Genomic DNA, 22,668 nt, shown 5'->3' with positions numbered 1-22,668 from the left:
TATTATGGATTTCGATCAACCACCGACCTAATTACCTGTTTGTCCGTAGCAGTGCCAACACTGCCAGCATGTCAGACGACGGTGACTACGATTTAAAACAGATTTTGAAGATAGTTGCGTTATGTGTAGCATGGTATTCTTTCAGTGCAGGAGGGAACATTGTAGGAAAGACAGTTCTGAACGATTTTCCATATCCCATGACCGTTACGATGGTACAGTTAATGTCGATCGCATTTTACTTGGGTCCAATATTGCGCGTATGGGATATTCCTTTACCGAGTGACATATCGTGGAGTTATTATGCGAAAATGATTATTCCACTTGCATTCGGAAAATTCATCAATTCAGTATCAGCGCATGTTAGTATATGGAAAGTGCCAGTTTCTTATGCACATACAGGTAATATCCTTTTTAAATGGGGTTTTTCATTGAAAATGGTGTACTAAATTGGCGTTCCTATGTACCGTACTACTACATGTACATGTACTAGTACTTAACTAGTGTGCATGCTATAAATATGTTAACATCATGTATGGATAGTTGAGTATATCGGGTGCGCCATTCTCTTTTTTTGTAATATTTACTTTAGTAAGCTAAGGGCTCTTTTTTCTATATTGCATAGAGTAAAACTGAATAACTTGGCCTGTAAACAGAGTACAAATATAAATTTACAGTAATGTGTAAATTATGCAGGTGCTACACATGCTTTGACGTTATTTGAATAGGTGTTGTCATGCAATATTTCAATCACCACCTCATAAGTATTTCAGTAGTGTAAATAATAAAAAATATAGTTGATTAGGTGTGTAAACTTTTTTTACTTTTTGCTTACGTGTTCTGAGTACGTAAATGTAAATGTACATGTAGGTTTCACATCAAAATGGATATATCTGCCAGAAGAGGTGGATATACGCATATGACATCTGGCTTTAAAAAAATGAAAAGCACTGAAAATTTTAATTTATCCAACAAAGTTTCATTTGAAAACATATTAAGATATTTATTTATTTTGGTGGGACATAGGTATGTCTTTTTAAGGTCTTTTTCTGTTACTTGTATTAGTACAAAAATACTACAAGTACATATGTCTAGCTAAAATATGTACTAATATGTTGCTAAAATAGATACCTGGTGTTATCACTGATCAGAAAAGTATTTTACTCATTACTGTCAAACTTATTCAACTTTCATTCAAAATTACTTTGCAAAAAAGGATGCCAAAATATTTGTTTGAAATTCTCAAAACAGCTTTAAGATATATGATGAACTTAGAAGGTAATAGTTCGAGGAATTTTTTAAAATATAGAACCAACTATTTACAAGACCATGCATTTGCCAAGCGTAACAAATAAAATGATTTTCATGCCAAATCATAATTTGACTTGACAATTATTTTCAGTTATATTTTATTTTCAGTAACAGGCCATTAGTTTTTGGGCCACAGACAGAATATATATATATATATATATATATATGAAACTCAGAGTTTCAAATATAATCTGTATATTCTGTCTCTTGTTTAGTTATTTATTTATCAATTTTAATTGTGAGTGTGTGTGTGTAAAGCAGAAAGTAGACATTCTGGGGATGAGAATTTTTTTTTTTCATATTGAATCAAAATTGTTTAATATATTGACTTAATTTATTTTTCCAGTAAAAGCTACTATGCCATTGTTCACAGTAGTTCTTTCAAGAATAATATTGCATGAAAAGCAAACCACCAAGGTAAGTTTGAAGGTAAAAGTTACTGGGAATATGATGAACAGCATGGACATTTTAATTTTCAGGAGAAGCAACTTTGTAATGATGTATGCAGGTCCCATCTCCCTCTTTCATATTGAATATTAGTACCAGCTTTATAACAAAAAATTTCACATAATTTTTGGTAGTAAATTTTACCCATGTTTTTGTCTAGTACATGAGACACAGAAAGTCAGCGGCAAATGTCTGTGCAAATGATATTTTCCTGGATATAACGCAATGAAACTGTGTGGTATAGTTAACTTTTTTAAACACTGGTCAGGTAAAGTGGAAATGATTTGACATAAGTACCAGCTTAATGATTAATATAATTCAATGGATCATAGTTATTTTCGGCATTTTTCATAAGAAAGCTTGTAATGAAAACCCAAGAGCATGTTGTTTCACAGGTTTTCATTGGTACTTCTAGTATATGTTAATGTTTTTGAAGATGTGGGATTATTAATTGTTTCAGTTTACTTTTAAATGCAGATATTTATTTCCTTATTCTTTGTTTGAATTTTGCCTTGTTGGTGGCTTTATTTGCAAGTCAATGAATTCATTTTAAATGAATTGTCTATTTGTCTGGCACATGTAGTTGTGCATGTATCTTTCTTACAAGACTATAACAATATATATTATAGGTTTATATTGTTTATATTGTTTTTATGTTGATCTCAAAGATTGGTTTTGTAAAACAATCTTGACGTGGTTCATACAAGTAATCATTTGGTCCTTTTTTTGATTAATTTTGTTTTCGACACATTTTTGTTTTTATAGGTGTACTTATCATTGCTTCCTATAGTGACTGGAGTATTGGTAGCCACATTTACAGAACTTTCATTTGATATGATTGGTTTAATTAGTGCCCTAGCCTCCACTTTAGTGTCCACTATTCAAAATATAGCTGGTAAAAAGGTAAGAACGAATATCTAGAGCAGAAGGTGGACCTCAGCGGTGGACATTGGGTGTTTTTTTTTTTTTAATGTACTAATTGGTGTGGTAGAAGTCTTATTATGCCTCTTTTATATCTTTAGATTAAAATTGAATTAGGTAGGGGGCAGCTGCAATTTAACTGATTATGAAAACTTTGTGTCAACTACAAGAGGGCCAAATATTTTTAGAGTGTGCCCCCTGAAAGTTACGTATTCAATTTTTTTCATTGAGGATATGAAAGAGGCATTCTAGTACCTTAACCACTTAAAAACAGTGTTGGTGCAGGGGTTTGGAAAGGGGCATTAACTGTATTCCATCTATTTGTAGGTATATATCTCCCTAGTACCTATCATCACTGGGGTTTATATTGCTACAGTCACTGAGATTTCATTTGATGTTATTGGTTTGATAAGTGCCTTAGCTGCAACTTTGGGATTTGCTATTCAAAATATATTTTCTAAAAAGGTATGTACAACAAAATGAAATGCTGCCTGTCTTGATTTTGTGGGAGTTTTTGTTAATTTATGAAATATATATTTCATGGTTTGATGTTATGTTCGTAAGTTATTTGTGTAACTTGGTAAAATCTCTGTAGGCCTACTTAACTACCAGACTCGGCACATAAGGATCCTGAATTAACTGGTATATCGGACCACACTACCTGTTTTCAAAGTGTGTGTCAGATCGCATTTCGGAGTATCAGTCAGAACACTGACAAGATGAGCCCACGGTCGTCTTACAAAATTTGTTCTGGGGTATGATACTTCGAAATGTGATCTGACACACCTTGAAAACGGGTAGTTTGGTCCAATATACCGGTTAATTCAGGATCCTTATGTGCTGAGTCTGGTAGTTGGGTAGGCCTGTGTATGTGTTTCATAATCTTGGGGCAGTGTGTGCATGTTAAGCAGTGTTCACAGTTAATGTTGATGGATATTTTTTATTTGCGACAAGCTATATTTGTGGTTGCCATAAACAGTTCTATGGTGTAATACTTGAGCATGTTCAAAACAAATACTTGGTTACAGATGGTTATATATGCTAATTTTGGGAAAGCATTTACACAACTGATAATATCAAGCCAGGCAGTGTTTCTTTTTTCTATATAAAAGGTTGTTGGTTTTCAGATAAAGCAGTTTGGAGAGGTTATTTCTTTTTTTTGTCTGTATGGAAGTTTTTTCATGTTTATCAATCTTAAATTTTATCCATATGTTTAAAAAAAGCAAAGTAAGAGACAAATTAATGGAACTTAAAGCCTTAAATGTGATATTTACTATCAGTATTTCATTTCATCCCTTTTTGTCAGAATCCATTAGGGCCTCTCTGGCTGTATCAAAATATTATTCAGTGATAAAAACACGTCATTATTATCAAACCATAAAGAAAGTTTTCAAACTTTTTGCTAATGAAGTGAAACATTTTAAAATTATTGTGCAAACAAGTTGATTAATATCTATTAAATGTAAATACCAACACAATTTTGTTTGCAGTATGAAAGTAATATTGTAATTTTTAACCAGCTGTGCTATTGTACCAGTAGAACAGGTGTTAATACATACTGAATAAACAGTAAATATACTTAGCCTATATAAAATTAGCTTCATTTCAAGGCTCTAGGCCATATAACATCATAATTATCCTAGAATTTTTGTAAGAAAAATCGGGGATCATATTATTCCATGCATCCATCAATTTGGCGGTCCATATATGCAGTGTGTTTACAATAGCTAATTCTATCACTTCTTAGACCTTTATAGTGAGACACTTGGGGATTGGTAGTCCATTCACCCAACAATGTCAATGTTATTTTGAATTCATGTGCGTCCAGTGGATGATTGTTTATTCACAGAAAAGTTATTTTATAATTTTCAGTAGAAATTCAGTAGACTGTTCCTTCAGTTTAAAGAAAGAATTAATTTACGTGTGGTTTACAGGTGCTTTGCTAAAAAGCCATACCTCATTTTTATAGACCATAACTTATCCATTAAATATTATATTACACGTCTCATTCCAGTGTTTAAAAGATACAGGTATACACCATCTCAGATTATTACTGGTGCTAGCAAGGCTTGCAATGCTGTTCTTTTTCCCAGTCTGGGTGTTTTATGACATTAGGAGAATTATGAAGGATGATTCTTTGGTAAGTTTTTGTTATTATTACATAATTAACATAGAATACTGTCCTATATCTAGGAATTTGAGGTCTGACATAACTCATATTTTACCTTTAACGTAATCATCAAACATAACATCAACCCATGGCCAATTAGAGTGAAGGAAAGACTGTCAATCAGGTGACGGACCAGTCAGAGTTGAAAAACCATCATCAATCACACAATAAATAATATGAGATTTCAGTGATGTTGTACCTTTTGATGTTGTCTTAGAAGACATTAGATTTTTATGTACAGACACAGATGTGTCTGTACATATAGCCATCACCTGCTTCTGTCGTCGCCGTCGCCGTGCACTTTTACCGATAACACAATAAGTGGAAAACCGTTTTTTCTTTTGGCTTGAAACTTACAGAATTGATGAATATTCATAATACGCAGGTCAAATTCGCAAATCAGCATGATTGGGTCATTTTTAGGGAAGTTATGCTGTTTTTTCACTTTTTTCAGCATATATGCAGCACCGATAACACAATAAGTGGAAAACCATTTTACCTTTTGGCTTGAAACTTACAGAACTGATGAATATTCATAATACGCAGGTCAAGTTTGAAAATCAGCATGATCGGGCCATTTTTAGGGAAGTTATGCTGTTTTTTCACTTTTTTCAGCATATATGCAGCACTGATAACACGATAAGTGGAAAACCATTTTACCTTTTGGCTTGAAACTTACAGAACTGATGAATATTCATAATACGCAGGCCAAGTTTGAAAATCAGCATGATTGGGCCATTTTTAGGGAAGTTATGCTGTTTTTTCACTTTTTTCAGAATATATGCAGCACTGATAACACGATAAGTGGAAAACCATTTTACCTTTTGGCTTGAAACTTACACAACTGATGAATATTCATAATACGCAGGTCAAGTTCGAAAATCAGCATGATCAGGCCATTTTTAGGGAAGTTATGGTTTTTTTTTCACTTTTTTCAGCATATATGCAGCACCGATAACATGATAAGTGGAAAACCATTTCACCTTTTGGCTTGAAACTTAGAGAACTGATGAATATTAATAATACGTAGGTCAAGTTCGAAAATTGGCTTGATTGAACTATTTTTACAAATTTAAAGTTATGCTGTTTTTTTTCATTATTCAGCATAAATGCAACACTGATAACGCATTTTAAGGAAATCCAATCAGCCTTTTGTCTTGAAACTCACAGGAGTGATCAGTCTGACTAGTATACAGATCAAGTTTGAAAATAAGCTTGATCAGTTAAGTTTTGATGAAGTTATTAGCCTTTTTGTATATAAGTGGTTTTTCTTCAGATTTAATTCTTAGGCATGTTAACAGACTCATTATGGAACTAATTAGATATGTAAAAGTGTTGTTTTGACATTTTCTGCTTCTTAACAATATTGTTAGTTGATTATATAAAAATGACGGTACACCTTTTATTGTGCATTGTGTAATTAAGTATCAAAAATGGAAAGGAACTCATATCATTGCAGTTTGTCATATTCAATCATTCAATCATTCAAGTTAAGAATCTCAGAATGGAGATTTAAATTTGTTCTATTGATATTTTTTAATTGATCATATAAAATGACAGTAAATCGATTATTATGTTTTATATAAAAAAGGTGTTGAAAATGGAAATAAACTCTTTTCAATACAGTTTTCTCTTGTTTAGATTTTGGGATTTTCAAAGTGTCACTCTGAACTCTATGGGCTAGACACATTTTCTGAATATCCATGATAGTTTTATTTTATCATTAAAAAACTGATGGTTATTATGCTGTTAAGCATTGTGTAATATTGCATCATATATATATATATATATATATATATATATATATATATAAACTTATTTGCCTATATATATATATATATATATATATATATATATCTCAAGCTCATAGATTAAAAGTTTGAATAGCAGCTTCATTGTACCACCAGCGTTAGCGCTGGCGGTACACATGGTTTCGGTCTCGTCCGGATCGTTCCGCCGGCTCCGCCGGACGGCTACCGTTACCGCTTCTCCTCCTAGACGGTAAGGGCCCCCGTACCCATCTCTTGGATTTAGGTCACCTATAATCTCAGCTCGTTCCACGTAAAATTTGGGCTTTGCCGGTATTGGGGTCTGGGTGTGGCACTCATTGCAATGCACCCTTGTCCAAAAATGGCAAAATTAAATGCTAATTATCTACCCTACGGAAGGGGTTATGGGAAAAATTTCTACAGACGGCTTTCCAAAAGTCATATGTGTAGATTTCAAATATGCCCTTGGATTTGACCTTTGACCTTTACTTCAAGGTCAAACGGGCCAAAATTTTCAAAAAAATAATATTTTTTATGAAAAAATTTTTTTTTGCCCTGTTATTCAGACACTACACAGACTTAACCAATAATATTATTGGAAAGTGTTACCCTTCAGGTCATCTTTCATCTCCGTGAATTTGGGGTCAATCGGTGCATTTTCACTGGAGTAACGGCCATAAGATGCCGAAACTGAAAACTGTCTCTAATTCGGGAACCATTAATGCTAGAGACCCATTCTTTTTTGCATTTTGTAGAGCATGTAAAGCCCAACACTGGGGGTGGTCTCCGTTTTTTTGTATTCCAAACGGTTTTCGAGTTACGCTATCAAAAAGTACATATTGGTGGTGAAAGCAAAATGTGCAGTACGGTATAGTCAGGTGGCTCAGTCCAAATTTTTTCCAGAATTGTGCAATAGATGATAAAAGCATGAAACTTTCCCCGATGAATAACCATTGGGTGTTCATCTATTTTAGATCAGGGGGTTGACAAACACCCAATGGTCATTCATCGTGGAAAATTTCATGCTGTTATCATCTTTTGCACAATTCTGGATAAAATTTGGACTGAGCCGCCTGACTACTTTTCACCATGAACTAAACTTTGCATATTTTGCTTCCCTTTCATATCCAAAACTGGCAGAGATAGGTCAATAGTTACTATTGGACTTGAATAGGAAGTCATATACTGGCAATCTAAATGTGACCTTGAAATTGACCTTTGACCTACTTTTCACCATGAACTAACCTTTGCAAATTTTGTTTCCCTTTTATCTCCAAAACTGGCAGAGATAGGTCCATAGTTACTATTGAATTAGAATAGGAAGTCATATACTGGCAATCTAAATGTGACCTTGAAATTGACCTTTGACCTACTTTTCACCATGAACTGAACTTTGCAAATTTTGCTTCCCTTTTATCTCCCAAACTGGCAGAGATAGGTCCATAGTTACTATTGAACTTGAATGGGAAGTCATATACTGGCAATCTAAATGTGACCTTGAAATTGATCTTTGACCTACTTTTTACCATGAACTGAACTCTGCAAATTTTGCTGCCCTTTTATCTCCAAAACTGGCAGAGATAGGTCAATAGTTACTATTGGACTTGAATAGGAAGTCATATACTGGCAATCTAAATGTGACCTTGAAATTGACCTTTGACCTACTTTTCACCATGAACTAACCTTTGCAAATTTTGTTTCCCTTTTATCTCCAAAACTGGCAGAGATAGGTCCATAGTTACTATTGAATTAGAATAGGAAGTCATACACTGGCAATCTAAATGTGACCTTGAAATTGACCTTTGACCAACTTTTCACCATGAACTGAACTTTCCAAATTTTGCTTCCCTTTTATCTCCAAAACTGGCAGAGATAGGTCCATAGTTACTATTGAACTTGAATAGAAAGTCATACACTGGCAATCTAAATGTGACCTTGAAATTGACCTTTGACCTTCTTTTCACCATGAACTGAATTTTGCAAATTTTGCTTCCCTTTCATATCCAAAACTGGCAGAGATAGGTCCATAGTTACTATTGAAGTTGAATAGGAAGTCATATACTGGCAATCTAAATGTGACCTTGAAATTGACCTTTGACCTACTTTTCACCATGAACTGAACTTTGCAAATTTTGCTTCCCTTTTATCTCCAAAACTGGCAGAGATAGGTTCATAGTTACTATTGAAGTTGAATAGGAAGCCATACACTGGCAATCTTAATGTGACCTTAAAATTGACCTTTGACCTACTTTTCACCATGAACTGAACTTTGAAATTTTGCTTCCCTTTCATATCCAAAACTGGCAGAGATAGGTCCATAGTTACTATTGAACTAGAATAGGAAGTCATACACTGGCAATCTAAATGTGACCTTGAAATTGACCGTTGACCTACTTTTCACCATGAACTGAACTTTGCAAATTTTGCTTCCCTTTTATCTCCCAAACTGGCAGAGATAGGTCCAAAGTTACTTTTGAAGTTGAATAGGAAGTCATATACTGGCAATCTTACTGTGAAATTGACCTTTCACCTACCTTTTGATGAACTTTTGATATATTTTTTTGCATATTTTGAAAATTCTTGTTGATTGCATTTTTACAGCTTGTCAAGCAAAAGACTGGTGGCTGTGTCCCTTATTTTGTGTATGTGGGGGTCTATACGAATGCGCTTGCTCCAGCTGGTGGTACAATATTCGGAGGCGGTATCGCCTCTCTGATCCTCTAGTTGGAATTATATTTACCTCTGCTAAGGAGGTTATGTTTTCAACCCTGTTTGTCTGTCATCAACATAACTCAAACAGTTATGGACCACTTTTGATGAAATTTTCAGGAATTGTCAGAAGTGGGTCAAGGAGGACAATGATTAGTTTTTAGTGGTGGTTCGGATCAATAATCTATCAATAATCAATAATAATCTAAAATTGCTGCCTTGGCAGAGGTCTGCGCTCTCAGAGTGCTTTTCTAGTTTTGTTATGTTTTCCTTTTTAATTTTTTCTCAAACACTGGCATTTGTGACTTTTAACTCTCATCCGCCTGAGGCTCTGCACGTTTTCTGTATTTCCACGTAAGCAGTTGTATTGGTTTTTATGTCTTTGAACACTATGTAATATTATTTTATGCACTGTCATCATTTTTCAAATATTGGGACTTTCATCATTTGAATTTGAACTCTCATGGTCCTGAAAGTGTAATCTTATTGAAGGGATGGATTGAGACCATCTTCTGGGTCTTCCAGAAGATGGTCAGGTTTTTAAGTTTATATTGACCAATATCTATTTTTTTCTGTTGGAAGACCATCAAAATGGAGGATGGATCAACATAGATACTTTGGAATACTTTCAAAAAATATATCTCTGGGTCCGCTCCTGTTATTGACCATGTTACCTGTTGTACATGATTAAAATTCAGTGTTGACTAACAGTGCTATTATAAGCATTATTGTACCACCAGCCTGAGCGCTGGCGGTACACATGGTTTCGGTCCCGTCCGGATCGTTCCGCCGGCTCCGCCGGACGGCTACCGTTACCGCTTCTCCTCCTAGACGGTAAGGGCCCCCGTACCCATCTCTTGGATTTAGGTCACCTATAATCTCAACTCGTTCCACGTAAAATTTGGGCTTTGCCGGTATTGGGGTCTGGGTGTGGCACTCATTGCAATGCACCCTTGTCCAAAAATGGCAAAATTAAATGCTAATTATCTACCCTACGGAAGGGGTTATGGGAAAAATTTCTACAGACGGCTTTCCAAAAGTCATATGTGTAGATTTCAAATATGCCCTTGGATTTGACCATTGACCTTTACTTAGCCGCCTGACTACTTTTCACCATGAACTAAACTTTGCATATTTTGCTTCCCTTTTTTCTCCAAAACTGGCAGAGATAGGTCCATAGTTACTATTGAACTTGAATAGGAAGTCATATACTGGCAATCTAAAGTGACCTTGAAATTGACCTTTGACCTACTTTTCACCATGAACTAACCTTTGCAAATTTTGTTTCCCTTTTATCTCCAAAACTGGCAGAGATAGGTCCATAGTTACTATTGAACTTGAATAGGAAGTCATATACTGGCAATCTAAATGTGACCTTGAAATTGACCTTTGACCTACTTTTCACCATGAACTAACCTTTGCAAATTTTGCTTCCCTTTTATCTCCCAAACTGGCAGAGATAGGTCCATAGTTACTATTGAACTTGAATGGGAAGTCATATACTGGCAATCAAAATGTGACCTTGAAATTGACCTTTGACCTACTTTTCACCATGAACTAACCTTTGCAAATTTTGCTTCCCTTTTATCTTCAGAACTGGCAGAGATAGGTCCATAGTTACTATTGAACTTGAATAGGAAGTCATACACTGGCAATCTAAATGTGACCTTGAAATTGACCTTTGATCTACTTTTCACCATGAACTGAACTTTCCAAATTTTGCTTCCCTTTTATCTCCAAAACTGGCAGAGATAGGTCCATAGTTACTATTGAACTTGAATAGGAAGTCATACACTGGCAATCTAAATGTGACCTTGAAATTGACCTTTGACCTACTTTTCACCATGAAATGAACTTTCCAAATTTTGCTTCCCTTTTATCTCCAAAACTGGCAGAGATAGGTCCAAAGTTACTATTGAAGTTGAATAGGAAGTCATATACTTGCAATCTTAATGTGACCTTGAAATTGACCTTTGACCTACTTTTCACCATGAACTGAACTCTGCAAATTTTGCTTCCCTTTCATATCCAAAACTGGCAGAGATAGGTCCATAGTTACTATTGAACTAGAATAGGAAGTCATACACTGGCAATCTAAATGTGACCTTGAAATTGATCTTTGACCTACTTTTCACCATGAACTAACCTTTGCAAATTTTGCTTCCCTTTTATCTCCCAAACTGGCAGAGATAGGTCCATAGTTACTATTGAACTTGAATAGGAAGCCATACACTGGCAATCTTAATGTGACCTTAAAATTGACCTTTGACCTACTTTTCACCATGAACTGAACTTTGCAAATTTTGCTTCCCTTTCATATCCAAAACTGGCAGAGATAGGTCCATAGTTACTTTTGAACTAGAATAGGAAGTCATACACTGGCAATCTAAATGTGACCTTGAAATTGACCTTTGACCTACTTTTCACCATGAACTGAACTTTGTAAATTTTGCTTCCCTTTTATCTCCCAAACTGGCAGAGATAGGTCCAAAGTTACTTTTGAAGTTGAATAGGAAGTCATATACTGGCAATCTTACTGTGAAATTGACCTTTCACCTACCTTTTGATGAACTTTTGATATATTTTTTTGCATATTTTGAAAATTCTTGTTGATTGCATTTTTACAGCTTGTCAAGCAAAAGACTGGTGGCTGTGTCCCTTATTTTGTGTATGTGGGGGTCTATACGAATGCGCTTGCTCCAGCTGGTGGTACAATATTCGGAGGCGGTATCGCCTCTCTGATCCTCTAGTTTATTATTGCATCAAAATTGACAAAATGACCTATTTTGCATCTTTATTTTCTGTTTTTTGTCTGTAAATTTGACAGCTTTGCTGCCTTGTTTTTATAGTTATTCTCATAATGCTGGGGCATGTGTCAGACATCCTAAAATGCAGTTTTCAAACATAAGCGCTGATCTAAATGAGATAGGTAGCAATAGCTACTGCGCACAAACTCCATGGGGACTCTCGCTAAATGCAGTCAGCTTAACAGACTAAGATTCCTCTTCTTTGAGTTGAGTTGAATATACCTTGAGAGAAGCTGGTGATTATATGAGCATATTGGAAACAACGTGAATTACAACATTTTCACCGGGGATAAATAACTATACTGTCGCTGGCAAAAACAAAATAAGCGTCAGTTTAAAAAGGGTTGTCATCACTACCACAGTTGCGTGATAGCCGTTTAAACTTGATTGCGGCCTGGATTTACAGAGGCGTGTTAATCTGATTGCATTCAGTGAGAATCTCCATGGAGTTAGTGCTGAGTAGCTATTGTGACTTAACTCATTCAGAACAGCCCCAGAAAGCAAACAATGTTGTGCAATAAATGCACTTGATTTAATGAAGTATATTTGTTTTTAGGTTAAACATGACCACTGGTTACGTGCTGTGATATTACTTCTCATAGATGGGTTCTGCAACTTTGCCCAAAATGTTATAGCATTCACTGTCCTGGCTATGCTGACCCCACTTAGTTATGCTGTGGCCAATGCAACTAAGAGAATCGTGATCATTTTTGTTTCCCTTGCACTCTTGAGAAATCCAGTCACATTACTAAATGTAATAGGAATGCTTTGTGCAGTCCTAGGAGTTTTGGCGTATAATAAGGTTAGTTTTTTTTTTTTTTTTTTTTTGGTTTTCTTTTAATCAAAACTTATTTTGATATAAAAAATAGAATTTGTTTGGAACTGGTACATATTTACAGTTTTGCTGAAACTGTTTAATTCACTAATGACTATTATTATTATTATTATTATTATTATTATTATTAGTTGTGATCATATGAAATTTATGGTAATGATTGGAAATTGGTGCCTTTTTTTAAATTGTACTTTTTTTATAATTTCAGGCCAAATTTGACATGCATAGGGCTAAGATGAGAGAGAAAACATTGCCACTGGTGAGAAGTCAAGTAGATCTTACACAAAATCATTACAAATTACCAAGAACTTACACAGGTCATAACCTTCTTCTCGATCAGCATACACATGTGTTAGACTTAGGAAAGGAATTTACCTCAGAAACTGTTGCAAGAGACAATGATCGACTGAACCATCAGATAAACAATGGTGGAATATATCTACATGTCCACCATGCTGGAAGGTCATTACAACACCTTTGATTATTTCATTTATGATCTGTCACCTCATTATATTTTAAGTATTGGCCAAGCATTCGCCAGGAAATTATACCCATGGGTTTATATGATAAAACATACTTAACTCAAAATCACTGGCAGCATTGTATGGAAGTTTTTTCTTCAGATACTTATTCTCTTGGGATAACTTTGGATGTATGAAGTACCTCAATGTTGAGAAAATAACAAAATAATTAAACTTAAAATGCCCAGTACTTCTGTATTATTAACCTAATGCACTTATTATGTCATGTCATACCATAACCTCACAGCATGGATACAATTCTGTATTCTGTGCTCTTTTGCAGTAACATACATGCAGAACTTCGTGAAATATCTCACTTTGCTATTTAAAGAATATAAATGTTGATATTGTGTTTCAGGTATGGTTTTGTCAATAATCATTGATTTTAGATTGTTACATCATGATATTTATAGATAACAAGCATTTTGGAAGCTGAATCACGTATGGTTGGATATTTATACAACAGAATGAGTGGTACTATTTTCTTTTCTTCTGTGAACAGTGGATAGCTACGTAGTTAATGATATTCAGTTTTATCTAAGATTTCCTAGGCCATATTGAAATGCTGTCTGACAGCTTTTTACTCAAAATGAATTTGTACATTTTACAAACTTGTGGGATTAAATGAAGAGGACCAGTTGAGTAGAAAGAGTGCCAAATTCTTTCTGAATAACTAGATACCATTGTATTGTTTTTATTACAGTCTGTAAACACATGCTATTATATGTAGATATTATAAAGTTCATTTATTTCAGTTTACTCAAAACTGCAAGCATTTTATCCATGATATCATATGGCGGTACTCTGGTATTTTCAAACCTCTCAACTTGGGGGCCCACATGAACTGTAATGAAGATATATTAAGATTTTTTGCAACATTATTTTGCATCTTACTTTGTACATCAGGTAGAATAAAATTAAAATGCTACAGACAAAAAGGTATGTTCAATAAATATTTATTTTCTTATTTGGTTGTAGAGTTTTGTAAGTTTAGCATCATTTCATTCTAATTCTTGTGTCCACCAGCTATGCAAAAGACATTGTTTCCTTCTAGTCAGTTTCAATTGCATCAAAAACCATGTGATACAAGATTTTGGACAGTTCTTTATCTAGAAGCCCTTCTGTATAATTGAAAGATATGCACTTTAAAACTCGCTGTGTAAGAAAGAGATAAAATCTAGATGAAACTAGTCAGTTTCAGTTTCATCAAAAACCATGTTGTGATACAAGATTTTGGACAGTTCTATATCTAGAAGCCCTTCTGTATAATTGAAGTCTTGCACTTTACAACTAGCCTATGTAAGAAAGAGAGAAAATCTAGATCAAATGGCTTGAACCAAAAAAATTATCCAAGACGGAATTTTATGTATACTGCCTTGAATTTATCAAAACCAGCCAACACACCAGCTCCTGCAACACCTCTAAGGATGTTAGCACCTGCTCCTTTCATGAGAGACATGAAGCCTTCATTTGCGATGATCTGTCTACCGCAATCTATGGAGCCCTTATACTTCACAGCTTGGCCAGAGGTCATCATCATACGTCTCCTAATGGTATCAATTGGGTATGACAATAGACCAGAACTGACTGTAACCACGTAGCCCAAAAGAAAAGAAATGAACACTCCAGCATCTTTACCAAGAAGCAAGGGTTTGAGGGAATCATACAAGCCAAAATAGAATCCTCTGTACACAATGATGCCCACACAGGAGATGACAAAGCCTCTGTATAGACCAACAATGCCATCAGACTTCAAGGTCTTGGCGTACACATCAATAAGACCATTGAACTGACGCTCACCACCTTCTTTGGCACATCCTTTAGCATCATTGGCCAACCTGGTTCTAGCATAGTCGAGGGAATAGACAAACATCAGAGACATAGCTCCTGCTGCACCTCCAGAAAAAATGTTCTTGGTAAACTTCATAGCTTGGCCTTCATCAGGGCTAGATTTGAACAATGCCTTAACCTTGTCTTTAAAGGCAAAGTTCAGGGCCTGGGTTGGGAAATATCGAAGACAGTTGGCAAGGTTTCCTCTCCAAAATGGCAAAAGACCTAGAAGTTGTATTTAAAATTACAATTAAATTAGTATGTCCAATATATATTGTAAACCTGCAAGAAAATATTATACTCAAAATAGTTTACAGTAACAATTCCTATTTCCTAGCTAGATATACTGACAGTCAATGAAAACACATCAGAAAACTATCTTGTATTTTTTTAACGAGAATCGATTCCAAACATTTAAATGATTACAAATGCACTTGTTTGGTCATAAGAGAGTGGGCTGACTACGCGGATGTTAAAAATTTCCACTTCAGTGACTTTGTGCTGATTTTTATTAACTGCTGATTATAAGGCTATTCATATATCAGTTTAAATAAATACAACTTCAACAAGGCTCCAGGACAAACCATTACAATTAGACTTGCTATCCCCCCCCCCCCCCCACCCAGTAGCGCTTGTAGTGTATACTTGAAGTTCTTTTCCTCTAAAGTTTGCTGTAATCAATTAAGTGTGTACAAATGTTCCTTTTATTTTCAAAATAATTAATTTTGGATCTCTATTAAGTTCATTTATCACTGTAAATAATTTAATATGTTTTGGAAATGTTAGTATGGGCTGTTCAAAAAGTGGAAAATATGGATATTAAAGGTAAAAAAAGAAAAAAACTAACCCCCCTTCCAAAAAAAAAGGCCAAAGCTTTATCAATATTCTTGATTTTTATACTCATTAAAAATATGTCAAGTGTAAATGAGAGGAAATAACAACTGTTTATTGAAATAGAATGTATACCTTCTGTCCTAAAAGTTCTGACAGTGCAGTCTATGACACCCTTGTATGGTTCTGAAAGACGCCCAGCCTTGATCATCTCATCCTGATTCTGGACGAGGAGCTTGATGCGCTCAATGGGAGCAGCAGCTGTCTTAGAAATGACGGCAGCAGCGCCACTGAGAGCAAAGTTTTCGGCAAATCCTAACTTTTTGGACATCTGAAATGGTAAAATAAATAATTATATGCTTATTTTTTATGTCTTTTTTTTTTTCACAATTACCAGTATTCCGTTCTTCTTGCAACTTACCATATTATGCCACAATATATATACCAACAGGATTTATAAGAGAGCATCCAGGTTACAGACAATGTCAACCCTTTTCCCTTAATCACAGAGGTTCAGGTATGCCAAATGTCTAGGTTTGTCATACGTCAAACAGTTCACACAATTATGATTGAAAAGCCAGTTTTTGAATGTTTAGTTATCATTTCTGGGGTCATTCTAGAGAAAGACCAGTAAACTCTATACATGACTGTAAAGATTAAAAATTAAAACTTTTCTGAATCAAAAAACTCCTCAATGGTTCTGGAGCGGTATCTAGTTTAATCATAAATAGGTGATAAAGCAGCCTCCCAATGCTCCTACATTATGCTCCTATAATTTTCCAAATTACCTATGCTGTTCAGGAATTCTGGAAAAGTTCCTTTTATCTAAATCATTTAAACGTGGTTGTAATATTTCCAAACTTTGAAAAAACTAGAAATACACCCCAAGTTTTGTCTGAAAAAATATACTATAATAGTTAATTGGAGGGGGGACTATTTTTCTATATTTCGGACAAATATTCCTCTTATTTACTTTTTTTTTACTGTGGTAATATTGCTGAAATTTCCTGGATATATATATATATATATATATATATATATATATATATATATATATATATATATATAAAATAGTATGTCCAATATGTATTGTATACCTACAAGAAAAGATTATACTAAAATAGTTTGCAGTAACAATTCCTATTTACTAGCTAGATATAACAATTCAATTGTCTTACATTTCAGTCACATAAAAACCATTACAATATGTATTTTTTAATATTCTGGCTGCTATTTATGCATATAAACTAAGAGGCAGTTTCATTTTTCAGTCAAAACAATCTGATAACAATAAATAAAAATAGATTCTAACAATGAAATTTTCTTGAAAAGGCTGCATGGGGAACTGAACTTATAAACTGCAACATAAACGAACTCTTATGATGATGATGATTAGTAATCGTTATATAGCGATTGCATATTTTGAATGAAAGAATGAATAATATTTCGCTAGAGATTATCTGAAATACCACTGACAACAAGAATTCTTGATGCAATATTATACTAAATCCAGACCAGTGTGAGTTTTAAGATCATATGGGATCACAATAATTGAGAGCTCCATAAATATATTCTCTATTACCATCGCTGTGGGCTATTTAAGTAACATAAGCTTAGTTACCTCTTCCCCGTAGGCAAATAAATCAATCAGAAACGATAAAAATCTCAGATAAGTTATCTTAGTTTCTAACTGAACCTACTTTATTCTGTGATTCTAAAACAAAAGAACATCTAAGATTCGAAAACTTTTTTTAAAAAAATAACACAAGAGTAAATGTAAATAAAGGCGTATTTCATTTGTAGAATTAACTGTGGGGTTAACGTACGGCTTTATTTGCCGTTTATTTGCCACTTTCAATTTTTTACATACCATGCACCAAAAAAGCGTCCGTTCGCCTTTGACAGTCGCTGCATCCGTACAAACTGACCTCTTCTGTGACGTAAAAAGGTCAATCGAGCCTGGAAAGTGATTGGTCCATGTTTGAGACTGCGTGACGTATGCACGCCACGCGCAAGTACCCGGACACAGTCGGCCATTTTGTCGCCGGACATCCAGCGTGACGGACCTGAAGAACCAAGGTGCGTTATATCTAAAAAAGTAGAAGACGACACAATCTTTATAAGGTGTCGTTTGCTGAACGAAGAAGTATATGTCACATTAACAATTTAAAACTTAAGTTTGATCTCAGCTTTTTGTAACTTGCCATCATGAACTGAGCTGACTAAGTGCTACTTGTGTCAAAAAACGTGCCTCGCCGGCGGCATGTGATAAGTCGTGGGAAAATGTTCAAAACCTCTAGGGTTTGTCGTTAGAATGAGAACATGTTTCATGAGATTTTTCACGTGTGCTGCGAATCCTGAATTATATATTTATAAATTGGATCTTTCTAAATATTGCTTATTGCGAAATCGCACGTCCAAAGAACATGTAAGGCCACTCTTGAGTAATTCCTTATGCAGGGATGAGAATTTTCCGACTATCTGCGGAATTCCGACTTTTTTGAAGCCAAAAATTTGATTGCCCTGGGCCGTCCCCTGGACCCAATGGCATATTTGCCGACTTTTTCACTAAATGGCTGAGCAATCCCGTTATGCCGGTTGATGCATTTAATAAGTTCACAAGGAAATCCCCATAATACTACATTAGACTGACGATAAAAAAGGCAGATTTTCAAAAAGACAACTTGTGGGACTCCTAGGCATATCTTGTGAAACCTAATTTAGATTGATACTGAAAATAACAATACCTTACCAAATTACATGTCGTATTGTTCATATTTTTACATTGGTGACTTCTCCATGATTTTGGTAACTAACAGATCTTTCTCCAGGAGATATATGGTCCACAGGTAATGTGGCATTTGTGGCCCAAAGGCAAGAATCTTCCTTTTGGCAGAATCTCTCCTTTCAATATTTTGTGCTCAAGGTGCTCTAGAAATTATTGGATAATAAGGGGTGGGCAGGGATTTCTCACCATGAAGAGCTATCATGTTTCCCTAAACCAGCTGAACTAAAACCAACTTGTGCTCAACAGATTTTGAATTCACAGCAGTCACTGTTGCATCCAGTACATTAACAATGAAGGAAATATAGCTTCAGCCTAGTTGACTACAAGCTGCCACAAGTAATGATTACTTGATCATTAGATCTTTGCATTTTTCTGCTAATATTTTCATGGTGAAAACTGATTTTGATTTTAAGAATTCAGACAAGTTAATGTATCCTTTTAACAAGCATAGGTAAGAAGACTTGAATTGTGTGTAATTATTCCTATGACTGTTCTTAATTTTCATTTCACAGATCTGCCTATTTGTCTCATAAGCTGTTTTTCTAGATTCCCAACAGGTTGTGTATGTGTGTTGTTTGGTGTGATAAATAGATGTCATTCAGTCTTTGTCACATCAGAATCCAATAGTGAATTACATAAAATTATAGAAAGTGAATATGATGGATATCGAGAAAAAACTTGATTTTTAGAATGTTGTGCTCATGTACTTGATTTACAGTAATAACTCAATCTTTTCAATAGGGGTGGGGGGAGTTGTGCATTTTACAGATTTGGCCATTGAAAAATTGAGAAATTATCGTGTTTAAATATCTTTTTTTAAATGAAACATTGTTTTCCTATATAGTCTTTAGCATATAAGTTACGTCAAGACTCATGATGTTATAAATGTGATTATGTTGAGAATGAAGAAAGAAGCCGTATTTAAGTATGAAGGGCATTACACTTACTGGGGTTCACACGTTTTGAAATGCTTTGCTTAGAATGTTTGTATTAAATGAACGTCCAGTCAAATATGGAGGGTGTGGTGTCTTGATCTTCTAATGTAGTTCATGTTAAAAGTGCACTGAAAGTAAACAGAATGTCATTTCTTTAATACTTTCAGATGGCCAAGAAGTTGGGGTTTGCTGAAAACTTTGCTCTCAGTGGCGCTGCTGCCGTCATTTCTAAGACAGCTGCTGCTCCCATTGAGCGCATCAAGCTCCTCGTCCAGAATCAGGATGAGATGATCAAGGCTGGGCGTCTTTCAGAACCATACAAGGGTGTCATAGACTGCACTGTCAGAACTTTTAGGACAGAAGGTATTCATTCTATCTCATCAACAAAAACACCTTTCTTTTTTTGGTACTTGACATCTGTAAAAAATGGAGGGGGGGGGTATTAAAAAGCATTGTCTGCAGGATTGTGCTAAAAATTTGAATTAGGTCATTTATAGTCAAATTCATAGCAACAGATTGTGTATTTTTTTTAATCTTACCAATATACTTGATTTTGGTTAAGTACTATGAAGTAATATTTTTAAGATGTTAGATATTTTTAATTGAAGAACTTGTCACTGATGTTAAATCAAATTATGTTGCTAGGGATAACAACTGTTCATTTTGGCCATAAAAATGAATTTTACTGGGGTAAAGGGTAATTTCCCCATATTAACCAATGGTTAATTAATCCATTCCCACATTCAAAGTTAGTCCCAGGTTTTTTTTTATAAAAAATTCGGTTTTTTGTTATATTCTGTTAAGAGCTTATTACAGAGTATAGCCATCTATGGAGGTCGCGTGATGTGATGGCAAGCACAAATTCCAGAATAATTGCATTAACTGCCATTTTGGGGGTAAAATAGAAATTATTATATTTCTTTGAGTTGTTAAGGATGAATATATTGTGAAATATGGATATCTTACGGACAGTTGTTATCCCTTAAACATGCATTCTAAATAAGCTAAGTTGATTTCAGAGAATTCTTTCTTCAAATGTACAGTATTTTTGAGGATGTCAGTTAGATAAACCCTCTTGTGCAAGAAGCTGATTTATACCTTGCTGTATTAATTTTAGTTTATTTCAACCAAATTTTCTAGGTCTCTTGCCATTTTGGAGAGGAAACCTTGCCAACTGTCTTCGATATTTCCCAACCCAGGCCCTGAACTTTGCCTTTAAAGACAAGGTTAAGGCACTGTTCAAATCTAGCCCTGATGAAGGCCAAGCTATGAAGTTTACCAAGAACATTTTTTCTGGAGGTGCAGCAGGAGCTATGTCTCTGATGTTTGTCTATTCCCTCGACTATGCTAGAACCAGGTTGGCCAATGATGCAAAAGGATCTGCCAAAGGAGGTGGTGAGCGTCAGTTCAATGGTCTTATTGATGTGTACGCCAAGACCTTGAAGTCCGATGGCATTGTTGGTCTATACAGAGGCTTTGTCATCTCCTGTGTGGGCATCATTGTGTACAGAGGATTCTATTTTGGCTTGTATGATTCCCTCAAACCCTTGCTTCTTGGTAAAGATGCTGGAGTGTTCATTTCTTTTCTCTTGGGCTACGTGGTTACAGTCAGTTCTGGTCTATTGTCATACCCAATTGATACCATTAGGAGACGTATGATGATGACCTCTGGCCAAGCTGTGAAGTATAAGGGCTCCATAGATTGCGGTAGACAGATCATCGCAAATGAAGGCTTCATGTCTCTCATGAAAGGAGCAGGTGCTAACATCCTTAGAGGTGTTGCAGGAGCTGGTGTGTTGGCTGGTTTTGATAAATTCAAGGCAGTATACATAAAATTCCGTCTTGGAGAAGCTTAATGACAAAAATGTTTAGGCTGTAATTCCTTTCTTTCCCTTAGCATCATCTGTGAATTGACATTGGCATACCTGATTGTACAGACACTTACCATAAACCAAGATGTTTTTATCACTAAATCATATCTGATGTACTGGTACTAAGACTTAATGATATGTGTAATTACGAAGATCAGTGTTAGTGTTTTTTTGACAACACCACTCATTCCTGGATGTGATCAGGGACCCAACAGACTTAAAACTTTCCTTTGTTCATGCTTTTTGAGTGTCTAATGATATTTATGAGAAATAATGTAAGTTATGCTGTAAGGACTTGAAATGTGATTGCACATAAAGGTATTTTGCATTTGTAGATGGTTCATATAGAATTCATTTTCAGAAGTTTACACTTTTGACATACCCTTATTATCACTTCATTAGTAACTTTAGAGAATGCACGGGTTACATGTACTGCTGAAGTGAAATGTGAATTATACAGGTTTGACGGTTAAAAACAAATTGAGTAATAAACTAAAAAGTTAAAATATATTTCCACGTTTTCTTTTTGTTATTGTATTTGTATAAACAATGCCTGAAAGGGACCAAACACTGGCATTTTAAAGCCAGAAAAGAACATTTTGTCATTTTTTGATTTATGCTCCAATCTTGGAAATATTACTTGTGTGGATAAGTCGAGTGAAATACAACTTTGTACATAAGTTGAATCATTAGCTGTTGGTGTGGGCCCTGTGGGGGTAAACAAGTCTGAAAAGGACCAGTCTATTTTAAAAATAGCAAAATGGAAAATTTGAGACAAAGTTCGAGAGCCATTTAATAGTTTAATAATTCTCCCATCATCAGGTATTACGCAACAAATGGTCCCCAAGTCCTCTTGATCAGCTGATTATGAACCAGTCTTGAATTTACAACTTCAAAAAAGAAACATGGATTTGAGCATAGATAAA

The 22,668-nt window shown here is 34.9% G+C and overlaps 3 protein-coding genes across 5 annotated transcripts; 2 read left to right on the top strand and 1 right to left on the bottom strand.

Annotated features, from left to right (window-relative positions):
* Window positions 1–25: 25 nt before the first annotated feature.
* LOC106156753 (solute carrier family 35 member E1 homolog) lies at window positions 26–14,454 on the top strand. Of its 3 annotated transcripts, XM_086999401.1 has the most exons (7): window positions 26–399; window positions 1,655–1,725; window positions 2,521–2,658; window positions 3,004–3,141; window positions 4,691–4,816; window positions 12,688–12,933; window positions 13,175–14,454. In XM_086999401.1, the coding sequence occupies exons 1-7, from the start codon at window positions 69–71 to the stop codon at window positions 13,445–13,447; spliced, it is 1,323 nt and encodes a 440-aa protein (XP_086855527.1). In that variant the 5' UTR covers window positions 26–68; the 3' UTR covers window positions 13,448–14,454. The 3 variants fall into 3 exon arrangements, with proteins under 3 accessions (XP_086855527.1, XP_013387614.2, XP_013387616.2); XM_013532160.2 differs by lacking the exon at window positions 2,521–2,658; XM_013532162.2 differs by lacking the exon at window positions 3,004–3,141.
* On the bottom strand, window positions 14,428–18,174 carry LOC106156756 (uncharacterized). Its single transcript, XM_013532167.3, has 3 exons — window positions 18,019–18,174; window positions 16,284–16,479; window positions 14,428–15,542 (listed from the first exon to the last, which is right to left on the bottom strand). The coding sequence occupies exons 1-3, from the start codon at window positions 18,019–18,021 to the stop codon at window positions 14,833–14,835; spliced, it is 909 nt and encodes a 302-aa protein (XP_013387621.2). The 5' UTR covers window positions 18,022–18,174; the 3' UTR covers window positions 14,428–14,832.
* Window positions 18,102–22,252, top strand: LOC106156755 (uncharacterized). Its single transcript, XM_013532166.2, has 3 exons — window positions 18,102–18,227; window positions 20,039–20,234; window positions 21,012–22,252. The coding sequence occupies exons 2-3, from the start codon at window positions 20,039–20,041 to the stop codon at window positions 21,725–21,727; spliced, it is 912 nt and encodes a 303-aa protein (XP_013387620.2). The 5' UTR covers window positions 18,102–18,227; the 3' UTR covers window positions 21,728–22,252.
* Window positions 22,253–22,668: the final 416 nt, after the last annotated feature.

The sequence above is a fragment of the Lingula anatina genome, chromosome 1, assembly GCF_051362555.1.
Source record: "Lingula anatina isolate TDL-2025a chromosome 1, LinAna3.0, whole genome shotgun sequence".
In the NCBI taxonomy this organism is placed as follows: domain Eukaryota; kingdom Metazoa; phylum Brachiopoda; class Lingulata; order Lingulida; family Lingulidae; genus Lingula; species Lingula anatina.
The sequence above is the reverse complement of the archived record's forward strand: the minus strand, read 5'-3'. Positions and strand labels throughout refer to the sequence as shown.